Source organism: Schistocerca cancellata, chromosome 12, assembly GCF_023864275.1.
Source record: "Schistocerca cancellata isolate TAMUIC-IGC-003103 chromosome 12, iqSchCanc2.1, whole genome shotgun sequence".
Taxonomy (NCBI): Eukaryota; Metazoa; Arthropoda; class Insecta; order Orthoptera; family Acrididae; genus Schistocerca; species Schistocerca cancellata.
The window spans coordinates 40,795,098-40,815,283 of NC_064637.1; the positions used below are offsets into that span (position 1 = coordinate 40,795,098).

The window sequence follows — 20,186 nt, forward strand, 5'->3', positions numbered from 1 at the left end:
CAGTCTGGAACCGCAAGACCGCTACGGTCGCAGGTTCGAATCCTGCCTCGGGCATGGATGTTTGTGATGTCCTTAGGTTAGTTAGGTTTAACTAGTTCTAAGTTCTAGGGGATTAATGACCTCAGCAGTTGAGTCCCATAGTGCTCAGAGCCATTTGAACCACTGTCCATTCCGTTCAACTGCTCTTCCATGTTCTTTTCTGTCTCTGACAGAATTACAATGTCATCGGCGAACCTCAAAGTTTTTATTTCTTCTCCATGGATTTTAATACCTACTCCGAATTTTTCTTTTGTTTCCAAGAAGATGTGTGAAAATCAAATTTTTGGGTCAAATAGTTTTTGTGAAATCGAATGATAAGTGTGTCAAAGCAGTCGGAGCACCATGTGTCAGCACAGGCGAGCAGTGCAGTGATGACAAAATCGCGCACAGCGCGGAATGCGGGGAGCACGTCTCTGTAGCAGCGAAAGGGTTAATGCGGCCGTAGTGGCTTTACTTCATAAACTGCGCGCTCCCCCCTAAACGTAAGCTTGCGAACTACACTATGGCGCTGCTTCTCTTGGCGCGTGCGTCATTTGCAACTGGCAACGCAGCAATCTCCCGCGTCTGGGCGGGCATACGCGAGCCGCCAAGATGAAAGATTTGAACTATAGTTTTTAGCAATGACGCGGCATAATACCCAGAAGAATTTTTAATCACCTCGAGTGTCCGGCGTCATTCGCGTAGAAGAAACAGGATAAATCTTCTGATTATTACCTGCTGGATTGTGTTACTGGAAAATTCATCGGCGTAGCCGCGTCGCATGTGTGTCCGTGTGATCTACACGAGGGCTTCCCAACCTTTTTTCAGCTGGCGGACCCCTTCTTCAGTCGAAAATCCATGACGGACCCCTAGTCAGTCAAGAGCACAGTAACTTTAAATTTCAGAGCGAAACCCGTGGGAACTGAAAGCTTCTTAATGCAAGTGCCATGTTCCCAATGACCCTCCCCCTCTCCCCGAAGTATCAATGGTCTTTGGTTTAGAGATGAATGAAAACGACTTGAAATTAACGATCCAATTTGAATTCCCACTTTATCCAGACACTTACTAGTGGATTTACGCCATTTGTTCAGCACACTATAGCCTTATTAAAATTACTTGGTAATTGAAATTTCACACGATGGAGCTGTCTTCCTCCAAGAGCAATCAACGTCACGTCCAAACTGTTCGCTGTTGAGAAAGCTGCCGCTTATGGTCTGTTCACTTCCGCTATTTGGCTACTGTTGTGTAAGGAGCACGCATATTTCGTAACAGTCGTGTGTGTGTGTGTGTGTGTGTGTGTGTGTGTGTGTGTGTGTGTGTGTGTCGTTTTTCGTGAAATCCGAAGAAAAATCAAATTTTTGGGTCAAATACACTCCTGGAAATGGAAAAAAGAACACATTGACACCGGTGTGTCAGACCCACCATACTTGCTCCGGACACTGTGAGAGGGCTGTACAAGCAATGATCACACGCACGGCACAGCGAACACACCAGGAACCACGGTGTTGGCCGTCGAATGGCGCTAGCTGCGCAGCATTTGTGCACCGCCGCCGTCAGTGTCAGCCAGTTTGCCGTGGCATACGGAGCTCCATCGCAGTCTTTAACACTGGTAGCATGCCGCGACAGCGTGGACGTGAACCGTATGTGCAGTTGACGGACTTTGAGCGAGGGCGTATAGTGGGCATGCGGGAGGCCGGGTGGACGTACCGCCGAATTGCTCAACACGTGGGGCGTGAGGTCTCCACAGTACATCGATGTTGTCGCCAGTGGTCGGCGGAAGGTGCACGTGCCCTTCGATCTGGGACCAGACCGCAGCGACGCACGGATGCACGCCAAGACCGTAGGATCCTACGCAGTGCCGTAGGGGACCGCACCGCCACTTCCCAGCAAATTAGGGACACTGTTGCTCCTGGGGTATCGGCGAGGACCATTCGCAACCGTCTCCATGAAGCTGGGCTACGGTCCCGCACACCGTTAGGCCGTCTTCCGCTCACACCCCAACATCGTGCAGCCCGTCTCCAGTGGTGTCGCGACAGGCGTGAATGGAGGGACGAATGGAGACGTGTCGTCTTCAGCGATGAGAGTCGCTTCTGCCTTGGTGCCAATAATCCTCGTATGCGTGTTTGGCGCCGTGCAGGTGAACACCACAATCAGGACTGCATACAACCGAGGCACACAGGGCCAACACCCGGCATCATGGTGTGGGGAGCGATCTCCTACACTGGCCGTACACCACTGGTGATCGTCGAGGGGACACTGAATAGTGCACGGTACATCCAAACCGTCATCGAACCCATCGTTCTACCATTCCTAGACTGGCAAGGGAACTTGCTGTTCCAACAGGACAATGCACGTCCACATGTATCCCGTGCCACCCAACGTGCTCTAGAAGGTGTAAGTCAACTACCCTGGCCAGCAAGATCTCCGGATCTGTCCCCCATTGAGCATGTTTGGGACTGGATGAAGCGTCGTCTCACGCGGTCTGCACGTCCAGCACGAATTCTGGTCCAACTGAGGCGCCAGGTGGAAATGGCATGGCAAGCCGTTCCACAGGACTACATCCAGCATCTCTACGATCGTCTCCATGGGAGAATAGCAGCCTGCATTGCTGCGAAAGGTGGATATACACTGTACTAGTGCCGACATTGTGCATGCTCTGTTGCCTGTGTTCATCTGCCTGTGGTTCTGTCGGTGTGATCATGTGATGTATCTGACCCCAGGAATGTGTCAATAAAGTTTCCCCTTCCTGGGACAATGAATTCATGGTGTTCTTATTTCAATTTCCAGGAGTGTAGTTTTTGTGAAATCGAATGATAAGTGTGTCGAAGCAGTCGGAGCACCATGTGTTTGCACAGGCGAGCAGTGCAGTGATGACAAAATCGCGCACAGGTCGTCCTCCCTCCTCATTCATTTCAACTGGAAACTTCCCTTGTTGTGAAGACGATGGAGAAACTGCACCCTTCTTCAATGATCCTGACTTGAGCCACAGATCCATGTTAGAAGTAATAAACTGGTCAAAAATCGACTTATGGAGTAGGTAATGCACTGACAAAGCGAGTTTAACATTTAATGATGCCTGGGGCCGCATAGGTGTCAGCAAGCGCTGTGATTGGTCGACAAAGCTCGCTCCGCGCATGCGCAAAAGGTTTCACCGCATCTAGCGCCGTGAACCGGGGCACAAATGACCCCCGTATTGCATAAAAAGTTCTCGGTTTACTTGCCGCGTCAAATTTGGATAAAATCCCAAGCTTTCGATGACTACCTCCGTCATCTTCGTCAGGGGTAAAACTGACTGTCGTGGACCGGTGAGGCTTCCGCTTTTTATAAGCAGTGGACGACTTCTCATTGGCTGGATGACGTCACGGTGAAACCGATGCGTACTGAGGTGGCGGCCTCTATATCCATAGATTTTGTTTGCGCGCTTTATCCAGCGTTGCTTGCAGCGCCATCCATCGCAACAGGCGGAGAACTGCGAGGAATGTAAGAAGTCTCCCTCTGCGCTCTTTCTATATCAACTGCGCGCTTCCATGCATTGCTGAGTGCATAACCGGAATCTCTGTTGAAATTATTTTCACAGAGTCTAATTTCAACTGCTTCCCTGATGACAGAGTCCCAATAGTTTGAAGCGTGAGCAAGTAGTCTTGTTTCATCGAATAAAATCTTATGTTTATTTAACAAACTGTGCTCAGCCACCGCTGATTTTTCTAGATACCTGTATTTCAGGTGACGCTCATGTTCCACACTGCGATCGGCGACAGTTCTTATAGACTGGCCCACATAACTTTTGCCACACTCGCAAGGAATGCTGTAAATTCCCGGTACTCTCACGCCGAGATTATCTTTCACGGGTCGCAGCATTTCCTTAATCTTCCTGGGTGGCCGGAAGACCCCCGTACTGTTGCTAAACAGTCGATCAGAGAAGCCGCATTCTCCGGCACTAGACTGTGTACACGTTCTCACTTAGGAACCGGAAAGGCTGCTTGGGGATACGACCTGAAGTAAAAGTACACACGTTTTTCACACGAAAAAAAATAGTTATGATTTTCACATTTTTATTCAATAATTTTACTCATTATTTTACACGATTTGTTGAAAGGTGGCCGTGGACCCCCTAGAAAGAGCCGGCGTTGGGAAGCCCTGGCCTACTCCGTGGGGCGGGTAGCAGCTGGGCTTTACAGAGAGGGACACAGATGGAGGTTAACAGCAGGGACAGGCGTACAGGGGGGGCTGGATGGCGCTGACTCACCTCACCTCAGGCCGGCCCGCCTCACCGCGGCAGAAGAGGGCCGTGTTTTTCTGGCCCTCCCTGCTAAGATTGATGGCTTTGGAGTGGCTTTCTCTTAAGAGTCCGGCGCAGCCTGCCGGACCCTTTCATTTGCATCCGCGCCCCGCCGCTGCACTACACAGCCCCCCCCCCCCTACCAGCTCCCGGTTTAATTACTGTACGCCAGCGTGCAGCGTCGCGCCTTTCTCCGCACCCTCCACTCCGCCGTGTGTTGACGTCACGCTGCCAAGATTCCACCCCGCACGGGAGGTGGGGAGGGGAACACACACCTCCCCCCACCCCCACTTCTAGCGCCTCCCCCGCCCTGACTGAGTCCTCTCCCTTCGCCCCCCACTAACTCTCCTTTCACGTCTGCCACAACGGTAACAATGAGATGATTTATTACGTAACAAAGAGGCAGGCACTGCGGGTTGTTTTTGGGGTCGCAGACCGGCCTTGATGGCGGCGCCGGATCTGGCTGCTGCCGTGAGAGGGGGTGGGGGAGGGAGTGTGGGGGTGGAAGAGTGCTGGTTGTTGGCGGGGGGCGCCCTGTCTGCATGCAAACATCTCCCCTGTGAGGCCGGCCTCTTAGCAGAAGCCGTCTGCCTCCGATCCGTCTCCAGAGGACTTCGTGGCACCTACATCCATCACACGAGGTGCTGTTTAATAACTAGCTGTACCCGACCACGAATTGCTGTGCCGCAGTTTATTTAAACGGAAAAGGAAGAAACGAAAAAGTATACGTTTCTAATATACAGGGTGTCCCAGCTATCTTGTCCACCCAAAATATCTCTGGAACAATAACAGCTATTGCAAAACGACTTTCACCGGTATCAATGTAGGGCTGGGGCCCATGAATGTACATATTTGGAAACATTCCAAAACGAAAGCATATGTGTTTTTCAACACAAACTTATGTTTTTTTAAATGGACCTCCTATATTTTTTTCTTCAGCAATCCATAGCATGACAAAGCACATACACAATGGCGTTGATTGCATCGCAATATTCCCATTACATCCCGAGATATTGAGACGCGAAGTTGACGCTTGAAACACCCGACATGCGCTGCTAGCGCACGTCCTGAGGCTCAGGCGTGAACCCCATGCTGCCCGTAATCGCAGCAGGATGGCAGCAGACCGTATTATTCGTTTCGGACCTCTTGATAAGTATCGAAGTGTGATTACGCATGTCAATCACATCGCGATTACGGGCAGCATGGGGTTCACGCCTGAGCCTCAGGACGTGCGCTAGCAGCGCATGTCGGGTGTTTCCAGCGTCAACTTCGCGTCTCAATATCTCGGGATGTAATGGGAATATTGCGATGCAATCAACGCCATTGTGTATGTGCTTTGTCATGCTATGGATTGCTGAAGAAAAAATATAGGAGGTCCATTTAAAAAAACATAAGTTTGTGTTAAAAAACACATATGCTTTCTGTGATGTCACCGCCAGACACCACACTTGCTAGGAGGTAACTTTTAAATCGGCCGCGGTCCGCTAGTATACGACGGACCCGCGTGTCGCCACTGTCAGTAATTGGAGACCGAGCGCTACCACAAGGTAGGTCTAAAGAGACGTACTAGCACTCGCCCCAGTTGTACAGCCGACGTTGCTAGCCATGGTTCACTGAGAATTACGCTCTCATTTACCGAGACGATAGTTAGCATAGCCTTCAGCTACATTTTGCTACGACCTAGCAAGGCGCCGTATTCAATTGCTATAATACTTCTGTATCGTCAAGAGCGATGTTCTACAAATGTGGATTAAAGTTAAGTATTCCAGAAGCTACGTACTTTTCTTTATAGCATTCATTACGTATCCTGTTTCAGACCTCACGCCAGACTACTTGAGTTTAACGCGTGCATTTCGGCCTTCTCTAGCTATACAACACTTTCGTTTTAGAATGTTTCCAAATATGTACATTCATGGGCCCCAGCCCTACATTGATACCGGTGAAAGTCGTTTTCCAACAGCTGTTATTGCTCCAGAGATATTTTGGGTGGACACGATAGCTGGGACACCCTGTATATGTTAACTGGGTGGTGATGACGAAGTCCCATACTCCTTAACAGAGCGTAGGGGAACGATGCGGGAGACCCGCACCGCCGTACTAGGTAAGGTCCTAACGCAGGTGGTTTGCCATTGCCTTCCTACGACCGTAATGGGGATGAATGAAGATGATGAAGACGACACAACAGCACCCAGTCATCTCGAGGCAGGTGAAAATCCCTGACTCCGCCGGGAATCGAACCCGGGGCCCCGTGCTCGGGAAGCGAGAACACTACTGTGAGACCACGAGCTTGGAACTCAGTGTATGTCCTGATCTCGTTTTCACACCTGTCTGTCCAGTTACGCGTCCCCCTTTCTTTCTCCTCCTCCTCCTCCTCTTTCGTGCTCTCTCCCTCATCACCTCTTCCATGCCCCCCCCTCCTCTCTCTCTCTCTCTCTCTCTCTCTCTCTCTCTCTCTCTCCCTCCCCCCTCTCCTCCTGCATTCTCTCTCCTTCCTCTCTCAGTTCATCACCTCCTCTCCCATTTCTCTGTCAATCTCCTTCTGTCCTCTCTCTCTCTCTGCCCATTTCCTGCGTCCCTTTCCATTTCCTCCCACCCTTGTGTCCATCTTCCCTTCACCCCTCTTTCTGATCTTCAGCCTTATTTATTGTTACTGCAAATTCAGATTCTCTAATCATAAACCAGTAAGCCATAAATACAACTTCCCTGTTCGCTAGCGCCGGCTTGTGTGGCCGAGCGGTTCTAGGCGCTTCAGTCTGGAACCGCGAGACCGCTACGGTCGCAGGTTCGAATCCTGCCTCGGGCATGGATGTGTGTGATATCCTTACGTTAGTTAGGTTTAACGGGGGTAGGACGTCAAACGGGCCGACTTGGAGCAGGAGAGGCACCACAGGACATTTTACTTTCTACTGTCTGTACTTTTACAAATAAATTCATAAAACTTTGTCAGCATGACCAGGAAGGATTCAAAAAAAAAAAATGTTCAATTGTCTCTGAGCACTATGGGACTTAACTTCGGAGGTCATCAGTCCCCTAGAACTTACAACTACTTAAACCTAACTAACCTAAGGACCGCACACACATCCATGCCCGAGGCAGGATTCGAACCTGCGACCGCAGCGGTCGCGCGGAAGGACTCAGGATTCACACTCATAACAGTGGAAGTGCAAAAACATAACTAAATTTTTTTGATATGAAATTTCATCATTTTGTCACTTACTGTTGGCTGCATTTGTTGCTATAGGTACACTTTTCTTCACAAGTAAGAGAGATTCTTTGATGAATTTTGCACAGCATACAAACCATACTTACAGGTGTATGAAACTCTAGAATTTTCCAAATCCATTAAAAACTGTGGTAAAATTTGAGATAATAAACTACAAAATTTGATTTTTTTCTAAACAAAGTTTAAAACGTAACGGCTCATTCATTTTTTCATAAGGTAAATAGATTCTAGAGTTCCAGACACCTGTAAGTAAGGTTTGTATGCTGTGCAAAATTCATCGAACAATCTCTCTTACTTATGAAGAAAAGTGTACCTGTTGTGTTGGCAGAAGAGCCAACACCATGTTACGAATGGAGGCCGAAATGCACGCGTTTTAGCTCACGCAGGCTGGCGTGAGGAGGGAAGGACTATACTGACGTGAGGTCTGGAACATGACAAGGAATTAGAATTCAGAAAGCGGACGTAATTAGTTTGATACTTAACTTTAATACATTAATGATGAACTTCGCTCTTGACGGTACATGATTCACAATATTATCTGTTCAGATTATAGTAACTGAATATGGCACCTTGGTAGGTCGTAGCAAATGACGTAGCTGAAGGCTATTCAAAACTGTCGTCTCTGCAAATGAGAGCGTATGTAGTCAGTGAACCATCGCTAGCAAAGTCGGCTGTACCACTGGGGCGAGTGCTAGGAAGTCTCTCTAGACCTGCCGTGTGGCGGCGCTCGGTCTGCAATCACTGATAGTGGCGACTCGCGGGTCCGACGTATACTAACGGACCGCGGCCGATTTAAAGGCTACCACCTAGCAAGTGTGGTGTCTGGCGGTGACACCACAGTACCTATAGCAACAAACGCAGCCAATAGTAAGTGAAAAAATGATGAAATTTCACATGTAAAAAAAAATAATTTTGCTATGCTTTTGAACTTCGGCTGCTACGAGTTTGAATCCTGAATCCTTCCTGGTCATGCTGACAAAGTTTTATGAATTTACTTGTAAAAGTATAGACAGTAGAAAATAAAATGTCCTGCGGCGCCTCTCCTGTTCCAAGTCAGCCCGTTTGACGTCCTACCCCTCTTAAAAACGATAGAATGTGCGTGTATTTTTCAGAGGTAAGACATGTCGATTTTACTGTACCCTACTGCGCTCTACGGAGTGGTTGCCCTAATGCAGCAGATGGCCTGGTGTGTGGGGGACATTAAGTTCCAGCGCTCATATCCAATCCCTCCCCCCTTCCCCTCCCCCACCCACCCACACGGGGCGAACCAATAACATTAGCACATTCCCGCGCGGGCCCGGGCGACTATTATATATTCGTTGTTAAAACGAGCCGTCATCAGTTCGGCAGCCGGACCGGCTGTGTTTAATGCTAGCCAAACTGAATTAGCAATCGGCCGCCATTATTTTCCAAAACTGAAGTGGAATGCAGCCGCGATGTTTGTGCGGTACCTACACACAAATCACCACCGTGGCCGCCGCTGCCGCCGCTAGCGTAAACACAGAACGGCCCCTGGCTGTGCGGTATTTATATACCGTAGCGTTCGCAGCCGCCACCTAGCCCCGCAAATATAGTTTCGGAAATTCTGCACGCCACGCCAGTTTAGTGGCTACTGACTGGCAATTCCATTCCGGCGCGCATCGACATCTCTCTCTCTCTCTCTCTCTCTCTCTCTCTCTCTCTGTGTGTGTGTGTGTGTGTGTGTGTGTGTGTGTGTGTGTGTGTGTGTGTGTGGCCGGCCTCTCGCCGTGGTCTCGCTGTGTGTCTGTAAAGCTTGCTTGCGAATATGCATATATTTGGTGCGGATGTATACAGCGAGCGCAAAGTAACGGACGGTGGCTCGCATTCACTGGGTGGGGGTGTCCGGGGTGGGATGCAAATCCGAAGTGTACAATAACACAGGGGGCGGTTACGCAGAATTTACATACCATTCTGTCACTGGGATGCGAGGCAGATGAAAGAAAAAAAAAATTCCCGCCCATTCGAGTCCCGGCGGAGGTGTTACTTCCCGAATTTGGTTCAAATGGCTCTAACAAGGGAACCTCCCCATCGCACCCCCATCAGATTTAGTTATAAGTTGGCACAGTGGATAGGCCTTGAAAAACTGAACACAGATCAATCGAGAAAACAGGAAGAAGTTGTGTGGAACTAGGGAAAAAATGAGAAAAATATACAAACCGAGTAGTCCATGTGCAGGATAGGCAACATCAAGGATAGGGTGAGCTCAGGAGCGCTGTGGTCCCGTGGTTAGTGTTAGCAGCTACGTTAGCGTCAGGTGATGAAATATAATCAGTCCTCATGTATCGGTCTATCTTTGTTATATACCTACCTATAAACTAGTATATATATGATCATATTAGGGACAAAAAAGCAAAAAAAAAACGAAGAAAGTTAGAGAGAGAGTAACTGAGTAATAGGATGCGGTTCCACTTGAATTATTAAAAAAACAAAGAATAATAAAAATAAAAAGATATAAAAAAAGTAACAAGAAAAAAAAATACACCGGTTCTCGTCCGATCACCGAAGTTAGGCAACATCGGGCCCGGTTAGTACTTGGATGGGTGACCGCCTGGGAACATCGGGTGCTGTTGGCTCCCCTTCATTTTTTTTTCTTTTTATACAGCCACCCCTGCCAGCCCCGTTTCCATACCACCTTTCTGAAGTGACAAAGATACTTCCTTAAGCATTTTAAACTAGTGTAATGACCATGAGGTACGAAATTGCAGTAAATATCTCAGTTTGAGGGAGAATGTGCTAACCAACTTCGCCAGGAAGTCTTTGAAAAAAAAAAAAGAAAAAGAAAAAAAATACACCGGTTCTCGTCCGAACAAAAAAAAAAGAAGGAATGAGAGGTCCATGGTTCAAGTCTTCCCTCGAGTGAAAAGTTTAATTTTTCAGACAATTATTATCTGTCCGTCCGATGCGAGGTGATCGTGTGTCAATTATCAAAGTTCAGGCGCTCACACATAATCAACTTTGATCTCCAAAATTCCAGGACATGTTCAGAAGTGCTTGGACATATGCAGGATTTGACGGTCTACACACGGAAAAATTTGAAATGGTTAAAAACATATGTTTTGACAGAGCACCGGGAAGCTGTGCGACTGTGAAACTGTTGCATTTATTTGTTGCAGTTTATGTGACAAACTCTCATGTTTTCATCACTTTCTTGGGAGTGATTAACACATCCACAAGAAAACCTAAATCGGGCAAGGTAGAAGAACCTTTTTACCCATTCGCCAAGTGTACAAGTTAGGTGGGTCGACAACATATTCCTGTCATGTGACGCACATGCAGTCACCAGTGTCGTATAGAATATATTAGATGTGTTTTGCTGTGGAGGAATCGGTTGACCTATGACCTTGCGCTCAAAAGTTTTCCGTTCCCATTGGAGAGGCGCGTCCTTTCGTCTACTAATCGCACGGTTTTGCGGTGCGGTCGCAAAACACAGACACTAAACTTATTACAGTGAGCAGAGACGTCAGTGAACGAACGGACAGATCATAACTTTGCGAAAATAAAGAGGTAAACTTTTCACTCTAGGGAAGACTTGAACCAAGGACCTCTCGTCTACAGCTGCTCACGCTAACCACGAGACCACGGCGCACATATGCTTACATTGTCCTTGATGTTGCATATCTTGCGCATGGACTACTCAGTTTGTATATTTTGCTTATTTTTTTCATAGTTCCACACAACTTCTTCCTGTTTTCTCGATTGATCTGTGTTCAGTTTTTCAAGGCCTATCCACTGTGCCAACTTAAAACTAAATCTGAGGGGGGGTGCGATGGGGAGGTTCCCGTGTAAGTGTTTCGGGACTTAACATCTGAGGTCATCAGTCCCCTAGAACTTAGAACTACTTAAACCTAACTAACCTAAGGACATCACACAGCCGCGCGGGATTAGCCGAGCGGTCTAGGGCGCTGCAGTCATGGACTGTGCGGCTGGTCCCGGCGGAGGTTCGAGTCCTCCCCGGGCATGGGTGTGTGTGTTTGTCCTTAGGATAATTTAGGTTAAGTAGTGTGTAAGCTTAGGGACTGATGGCCTTAGCAGTTAAGTCCCATAAGATTTCACCCACATTTGAACTTTTTTTTTTTGTCATTACACACATCCATGCCCGAGGCAGGATTTGAAGCTTCGACCGTAGCAGTCGCGCGGTTCCGGACTGGAGCGCCAAGAACCGTTCGACCACCGCGGCAGGCTTACCGAATTTGTCGTCAAAGAGTGCTGTAAACGGTACGTCTACATCTACATCATAATGCGCAAGCCACGTAATGGTGTGTGGCGGAGGGTACTTTCGTTACGACTATCTGATCCCTCCAACCCTGTCCCACTCGCGAATAGTGCGTGGGAAGAATGATTTCGGTAAGCCTCTGTATTGGCTCCAATTTCTCAAATTTTCGCCGCGTGTTGAATACACGAGGTGTATGTGGGGGGGGGGGGGGGGGGGAGTAATATGTTGTACGACTCCTTTTGAAAAGCCGGCCTAAGTGGCCGTGCGGTTCTAGGCGCTGCAGTCTGGAACCGCGAGACCGCTATAGTCGCAGGTTCGAATCCTGCCTCGGGCATGGATGTGTGTGATGTCCTTAGGTTAGTTAGGTTTAACTAGTTCTAAGTTCTAGCGGACTAATGGTCTCAGAAGTTGAGTCCCATAGTGCTCAGAGCCATTTGAACCAGCCTCTTGAAAGATTTGTAAGTAAAGTGTTTAGGTTTTTATGTTCAGAACGCCACGTAGCGCTCTGTATGAAAATCACTGACTGTGCTGTGTGCAGTCTGTGGCCGGTTTGCATTGTTCGAATAGTCGCTATTGTAGTGTAGGGCAGCTGGATGTGAACAGCGCGTAGCGTTGTGCAGTTGGAAGTGAGCCGCCAGCAGTGGTGGATGTGGGGAGAGAAATGGCAAAGTTTTTACAGCTGACGATCTGGACGCGTGTCCGTCAGAAAAAGGAAATTTGTAACACTGGATGTCATGAACTGATATATATATTGTTACTTTTGAACACTATTAAGGTAAATACATTGTTTGTTCTCTATCAAAATCTTTCATTTGCTAACTATGCCTATCAGTAGTTAGTGCCTTCAGTAGTTTGAATCTTTTATTTGGCTGGCAGTAGTGGCGCTCGCTGTATTGCAGTACTTCGAGTAACGAAGATTTTTGTGATTTAAGTGATTCATGAAAGGTATAGGTCATTTTTAGTCAGGGCCATTCTTTTGTAGGGACTATTGAAAGATTGCATTGCGCTAAAAATATTGTGTGTCAGTTTAGTGATGATCAGAAAGTAAAGAGAGAAATGTCTGAGCATGTTCAGTTTTACCCAGCTGTCTTTGTATAAAATAACGTAGAAGTTTACCAGACAGTAATACATAATTTTCCAGAGGGAACGTTTCAGGTACTGTCCCGAAATTTCAGTATTAAATCTCTCCGTGGTGCTCAACGCCTCTCTTGTAAAGTCTGCCAGTGGAGTTTGTTTAGCACCTCCGCCAGCTAGACAATCCCGTGACGAAACTCGCCGCTCTTCGTTGGATCTTCCCTATCTCCTCTATCAGTCCTACCTGATAGGGATCCCAGGTACATGATCAGTACTCAAGAATCGGGCGAACAAGTGCCTTATAAGCCACTTCTTTAGTGGATGAGTTACATTTCCTTAAGATTCTTCCGATCAATGTGAGTCTGGTATCTGCATTTCCCACTATACTCAAATGGTCGTACGGGAAAATCCCCACTTCATCACTACCTCGGAATAGCTTTGTCCCATCGCTCGTGCGACGACTATAACACCACGTTGAAACTACTGCGTCAGACAGTTGTTGTGTTACATTGGCTTTGGCAACCATAGCGCCGTAGTCTACCTGTTTACACATAACTGTATTTGAATACGCATGCCTATACCACTTTGTTTGGCGCTTCAGTGTATATGAGGAGTGGATTATATATATGGTGGTCCATTGATAGTGACCGGGCCAAATATCTCACGGAACAAGGATCAAACGAAAAAACTATAAAGAACGAAACTTGTTTAGCGTTAAGGGAGAAACCAGATGACGCTATAGTTGGCACGCTAGATGGCGCTGTCACAGGTCAAACGGATATCAACTGACGTCCTCGCATTTCTTTCTGTGGGGAAAGTTGAAGGATATTTGCTATCGTGATCCACCGACAACGCCTGACAACATGCGTCAGCGCATAGTCAATGCATCTGCGAACATTACGGAAGGCGAACTACTCGCTGTTGAGAGGAATGTCGTTACACGTATTGCCAGATGCATTGAGGTTGACGGACATAATTTTGAGCAGTTATTGCATTAATGTGGTATTTACAGGTAATCGCGCTGTAAAGCATGCGTTCTCAGAAATGATAAGTTCATAAAGGTGCATGTATCACATTGGAACAAGCGAAATAAAATGTTCAAACGTACCTACGTTCTGTATCTTAATTTAAAAAACCTACCTGTTACCAATTGTTCGTCTAAAATTGTGACTATTACAGCGCCATCTATCACAAATCGAAAAAAGTACTACACAAATATGTAATAAAAAATGGTTGTTCCTAATTTAAAAAAAACGCAGTTGATATCCGTTTGACCTATGGGAGCGCCATCTAGCGGGCCAACCATAGCACCAACTGGTTTCGCCCTTCAAGCTAGACAAGTTTCGTTCTTTGTAGTTTTTTCGTTTGACGCTTATTTTTTGAGATATTTGGCCCAGTCACGATTAATGGACCACCCTGTATACTGGATTATATATATATATATATATATATATATATATATATATATATATATATATATATATATATGGTGGTCCATTGATCGTGACCAGGCTATATATATATATATACCCTGTAAAATATGCTATGTGGACATGTGTCCGGAAACGCTTACTTTCCATGTTAGAGCTCATTGTATTACTTCTCTTCAAATCACATTAATCATGGAATGGAAACACACAGCAACAGAACGTACCAGCGTGACTGCAAACACTTTGTTACAGGAAATGTTCAAAATGTCCTCCGTTAGCAAGGATACATGCATCCATCCTCCGTCGCATGGAATCGCTGATGCGCTGATGCAACCCTGGAGAATGGCGTATTGTATCACAGCCGTCCACAATACGAGCACGAAGAGTCTGTACATTTGGTACCGGGGTTGCGTAGACAAGAGCTTTCAAATGCCCCCATAAATGAAAGTCAAGAGGGTTGAGGTCAGGAGAGCGTGGAGGCCACGGAATTGGTCCGCCTCTACCAATCCATCGGTCACCGAATCTGTTGTTCAGAAGCGTACGAACACTTCTACTGAAATGTGCAGGAGCTCCATCGTGCATGAACCACATGTTGTGTCGTACTTGTAAAGGCACATGTTCTAGCAGCACAGGTAGAGTATCCCGTATGAAATCATGATAACGTACTCCATTGAGCGTAGGTGGAAGAACATGGGGCCCAATCGAGACATCACCAACAATGCCTGCCCAAACGTTCACAGAAAATCTGTGTTGATGACGTGATTGCACAGTTGCGTGCGGATTCTCGTCAGCCCACACATGTTGATTGTGAAAATTTACAATTCGATCACGTTGAAATGAAGCCTCATCCGTAAAGAGAACATTTGCACTGAAATGAGGATTGATACATTGTTGGTTGTACTGTAGAGCAATGAGTCGGATGTCAACACAAGCACCGAAGTCAACATTACCTTCCTTCTATTGGGCCAACTGGCGGTGAATCGAGGAAGTACAGCACATACTGAAGAAACTAAAATGAGCTCTAACATGGAAATTAAGCATTTCCGGACACATGTCCACATAACATCTTTTCTTTATTTGTGTGTGAGGAATGTTTCCTGAAAGTTTGGCCGTACCTTTTTGTAACACCCTGTATATAGGGTGGTCCATTGATCGTGACCGGGCCATATATATATATATATATATATATATATATATATATATATATATATATATACGGGGCTATTACAAATGATTGAAGCGATTTCATAAATTCACTGTAGCTCCATTCATTGACATATGGTCACGACACACTACAGATACGTAAAAAACTAATAAAGTTTTGTTCGGCTGAAGCCGCACTTCAGGTTACTGCCCCCAGAGCGCTCGAGAGCGCAGTGAGACAAAATGGCGACAGGAGCCGAGAAAGCGTATGTCGTGCTTGAAATGCACTCACATCAGTCAGTCATAACAGTGCAACGACAGTTCAGGAGGAAGTTCAACAAAGATGCACCAACTGCTAACTCCATTCGGCGATTGTATGCGCAGTTTAAAGCTTCTGGATGCCTCTGTAAGGGGAAATCAACGGGTCGGCCTGCAGTGAGCGAAGAAACGGTTGAACACGTGTATCTGGACATGCTGGAAAATTGGCTCATGCCACAACTGGAGACCGACAGCGCCGACTTCATGTTTCAACAGGATGGTGCTCCACCGCACTTCCATCATGATGTTCCGCATTTCTTAAACAGGAGATTGGAAAACCGATGGATCGGTCGTGGTGGAGATCATGTTCAGCAATTCACGTCATGGCCTCCACGCTCTCCCGACTTAACCCCATGCGATTTCTTTCTGTGGGGTTATGTGAAAGATTCAGTGTTTAAACCTCCTCTACAAAGAAACGTGCCAGAACTGCGAGCTCGCTTCAACGATGCTTTCGAACTCGTTGATGGGGACATGCTGCGCCGAGTGTGGGAGGAACTTGATTATCGGCTTGATGTCTGCCGAATCACTAAAGGGGCACATATCGAATATTTGTGAATGCCTAAAAAAACTTTTTGTATGTGTGTGCAAAGCATTGTGAAAATATCCCAAATAATAAAGTTATTGTAGAGCTGTGAAATCGCTTCAATCATTTGTAATAACACACACATATATATATATATATATGTATGTGTGTGTGTGTGTGTGTGTGTGTGTGTGTGTGTGTGTGTGTGTGTGTGTGTGTGTGTGTGTGTGTGTGTACAGTTTACAGTGGTGGTGATGGCGAGAGAAATGTGAGGAACGGTGGGGTGGGGGAGGGGGGGGAGTGTGAAGGAGAGCCCTCCTGCCAAGATCTCGGAGAGCAGAGGCAAGCTCACGCCTGCTCTGGTGATCGGGCCGCGGGCACCTCCGCCCCGGATACTCCGCGGCCCTGAGTGAACGAGCCCGGGTTTCAACTCTCGCTGTCTCTGCCTGTGCAGGAGCACATCCGCATCCACAGCGGCGAGAAGCCGTTCGAGTGCGCCAACTGCGGCAAGCGCTTCTCGCACTCCGGCTCCTACTCGAGCCACATGACGTCCAAGAAGTGTCTCGTGATGAACCTCAAGGTGGGCCGCGGGGGCGGCCGGGGCCCGGCTGCCGCCGCCGCCGCCGCCGCCTCCGCCAACAACGCCGCTGCCTCCGCCGCCGCCGCTGCCGCCGCCGCCTCCATCATCGAGAAGTGTAAGTCCACATCGTCTCCTACCATTCCTCCACGCGCACTGCTTTTCCAAACTGCAGCCACTCGTATTACCTGTTACCGCCTGACACCTGTCTGTCTATCTATCTGTCTATCTTCTCAACGATCACAGGCCCTGTAGACCACGCGCTGCATCAACGATCTGCTTCCCCCGCCCTCTATCTCTCGCAGCCTCTCTCCACCCTGCGGAAACTCCTAATGCTGCGATGTCCTTTTCTATGTCATCTTTCCGCCTTGTACGAGGTCGGCCCAATGGTCTTGTTGCCCGAAGAGTTCCTTCACATGCTTTCTTGGTGATCCTGTTGTTTTCCATTCTGGCCATATGTCCAGCCCATTGCAGTCTCCTACTTTTTAGAATGAGATTTTCACTCTACAGCGGAGTGTGCCCTGATATGAAATTTCCTGTCAGATTAAAACTGTGTGCCGGACCGAGACTCGAACTCGGGACCTTTGCCTTTCGCGGGCAATTGCTCTACCAACTGAGCTACCCAAGCACGACTCACGCCCCGTCCTCACAGGTTTAATTCCGCCAGTACCTCGTCTCCTACCTTCCAAACTTTACAGAAGCTCTCCTGCGAACCTTGCAGAACTGGCACTCCTGAAAGAAAGGATATTGCGGAGACATGGCTTAGCCACAGCCTGGGGGATGTTTCTAGAATGAAAGTTTCACTCTACAGCGGAGTGCGCGCTGATATGAAACTTCCTGGCAGGTTAAAACTGTGTGCCGGACCGAGACTCGAACTATCTGGCGGAATTAAAGCTCTGAGGATGGGGCGTGAGTCGTGCTTGGGTAGCTCAGTTGGTAGAGCACTTGCTCGCGAAAGGCAAAGGTCCCGAGTTCGAGTCTCGGTCCGGCACACAGTTTTAATCTGCCGGGAAGTTTCCTACTTTTTAATTTCTGGATGATAGTGGGTTGCTTCATTAACTGATAAATTTCATTGTTCTTTCGAACACCTTTTTCTTCTTCTGACACCTACCATACCTTAAATGGAGACCTCGGCTGCAAACAATTTTAACTGACTGTTTCGAGAAATCACGCAGTAAAGTTTCAAAAAATTCTCATAAATAAGCTATTACATGCACATCCAATGTGTTTTTTTTATCCAGGTACGTAACTGTTGTTGATGTTCATGTTGATGTCCATCTTATATCCTTCAACAAAAGCAAAACGAGGATAATGGAATGTAGTCGAATTAAATCAGATGATGCTGAGGAAATTAGATTATGAAATGAGACACTTAAAGTAGCAAAGCAGTTTTGCTATTTGGAGAGAAAAATAACTTATGATGCTGGAAGTACAGAGCATCTAAAATGTAGACTGGCAATGGCAAGGAAAGCGTTTCTGAAGAAGATAAATTAGTTAACATCGAGTATAGATTTAAGTGTAAGGAAGTCTTTCCTGAAAGTGTTTGTATGCAATGTAGCCATGTATGGAAGTGAAACATGATCGATTAATAGTTTAGACAAGAAGAGAATAGACGCTTCCGAAATATTGTGGTACAGAGGAATGCTGAAGATTAGATGGGTAGATCATGTAACTGATGAGGAGGTAAAAAGCACTCCGTCGTCAGGCCACGAGTGGCCTACTGGAACCAGCCGACCGCCGTGTCATCCTCAGTGGAGGATGCGGATAGGAGGGGCGTGGGATCAGCGCACCGCTCTCCCGGTCGTTATGATGGTATTCTTGACCGAAGCCGCTGCTATTCGGTCGAGTAGCTCCTCAATTGGCATCAAGAGGCTGAGTGCACCCCGAAAAATGGCAACAGCGCATGGCGGCTGGTCACCCATCCAAGTTCCGACCACGCCCGACAGCGCTTAACTTCGGTGATTTCACGGGAGTCGGCAAGGCCTTTGGCAACTAATGAAGGGGTAGTGATTAGAATTGGAGAAAGAGGAATTTGTGGCACAACTTGACTAGGAGAAGAAGGCGGTTGGTAGGATACGTTCTGAGGCATCAAGGGATCGCCAGTTTAGTATTCGAGGGAAGTGCGGAGGGTGAAAATCGTAGAGCGAGACCAAGGTATGAATACGCTAAGGAGATTCAGAAGGAAGGATGCCGTAGTTACTCGGAAATGTAGAAGCTTGCACAGGATACATCAAACCAGTCTCTGAACTGAAGACCACAACAACAACACGTAACTGTTATTACATATACACACCAAGACAAAAAAACAAAACGACGCACGACGAAAGAATTATACTAACTGGACGGAAATCGCCAGATTTCACCTGCAAATCACAAATTTCAGAGTAATTGGATCATTTATTGAAGAGAACGATCTCCACGAATTGAGGAAGTCAATAACGTGTTGGCCCACCTCTGGCCCTTATGCAAGTAGTTAGTCGGCTCGACACTCACTGGCAGAGTTGTTGGACGTCATTTTGATGGATATCGTGCCAAATTCTGTCCAATTGGACAGAATCGTCAGAATCCCGAGCTAGTCGGAGGGACCTGACAATAATGCTCTCAGTTGGGGAGAGATTTGGCGACTTCGCTGGCCAAGGTAGGATTTGGAACCACGAAGACAAAGCAATAGAAACACTCGCCGTGTGCGGGCGGACATTATCTTGCTAAAACGTAAGCGCAGGTAGACTTGCCGACTGAGCTATCTAAGGGAGTACATGAGATGAATTCTCAGTTGTGTATAATGGCTACCGTCGCCTGTAGAATGGAATGACGACAATGAAAATCTGTACCGCATCGGGACTCGAACCCGCCTTACGTTTTGGCTATCCGTGCACGATTCAGAGCCATAGCCAAACTTCCCTATGTCGTTTACCATACGTCTACGATCTGTGCTCGCACTTCCATTGTGTGTATTCCCGTACAGATCAGACGTCGTACCTGAAAGTCACATGCTCGGTATCGACATTACTGGCCATTAAAATTGCTACACCACGAAGATGATGTGCTACAGACACGAAATGTAACAGTCAGGAAGAAGGTGCTGTCTTATGCAAATGATTAGCTTTTCAGAGCATTCACACTAGGTTGCAACCGGTGGCGACACCTACAACATGCTGACACGAGGAAAGTTTCCAACCGATTTCTCACACACAAACATCAGTTGACCGGCGTTGCCTGGTGTAACGTTGTTGTGATGCTTCGTGTAAGGAGGAGAAGTGCGTACCATCACGTTTCCAACTTTGATAAAAGTCGGATTGTAGCCTATCGCCATTGCGGGTTATCGTATCGCGACATTGCTGCTCGCTTTGGTCGAGATCCAATGACT

The 20,186-nt window shown here is 47.3% G+C and overlaps 1 protein-coding gene across 1 annotated transcript in view; it reads left to right on the top strand.

Annotated features, from left to right (window-relative positions):
• LOC126109428 (zinc finger protein 1-like) overlaps positions 1-20,186 on the top strand; it is a 236,720-nt gene that overhangs the window by 194,452 nt on the left and 22,082 nt on the right. The window contains exon 5 of the mRNA XM_049914462.1: positions 16,697-16,844. Within this exon, the coding sequence (XP_049770419.1) occupies positions 16,697-16,844 (148 nt within the window). The remainder of the gene's footprint in view (positions 1-16,696; positions 16,845-20,186) is intronic.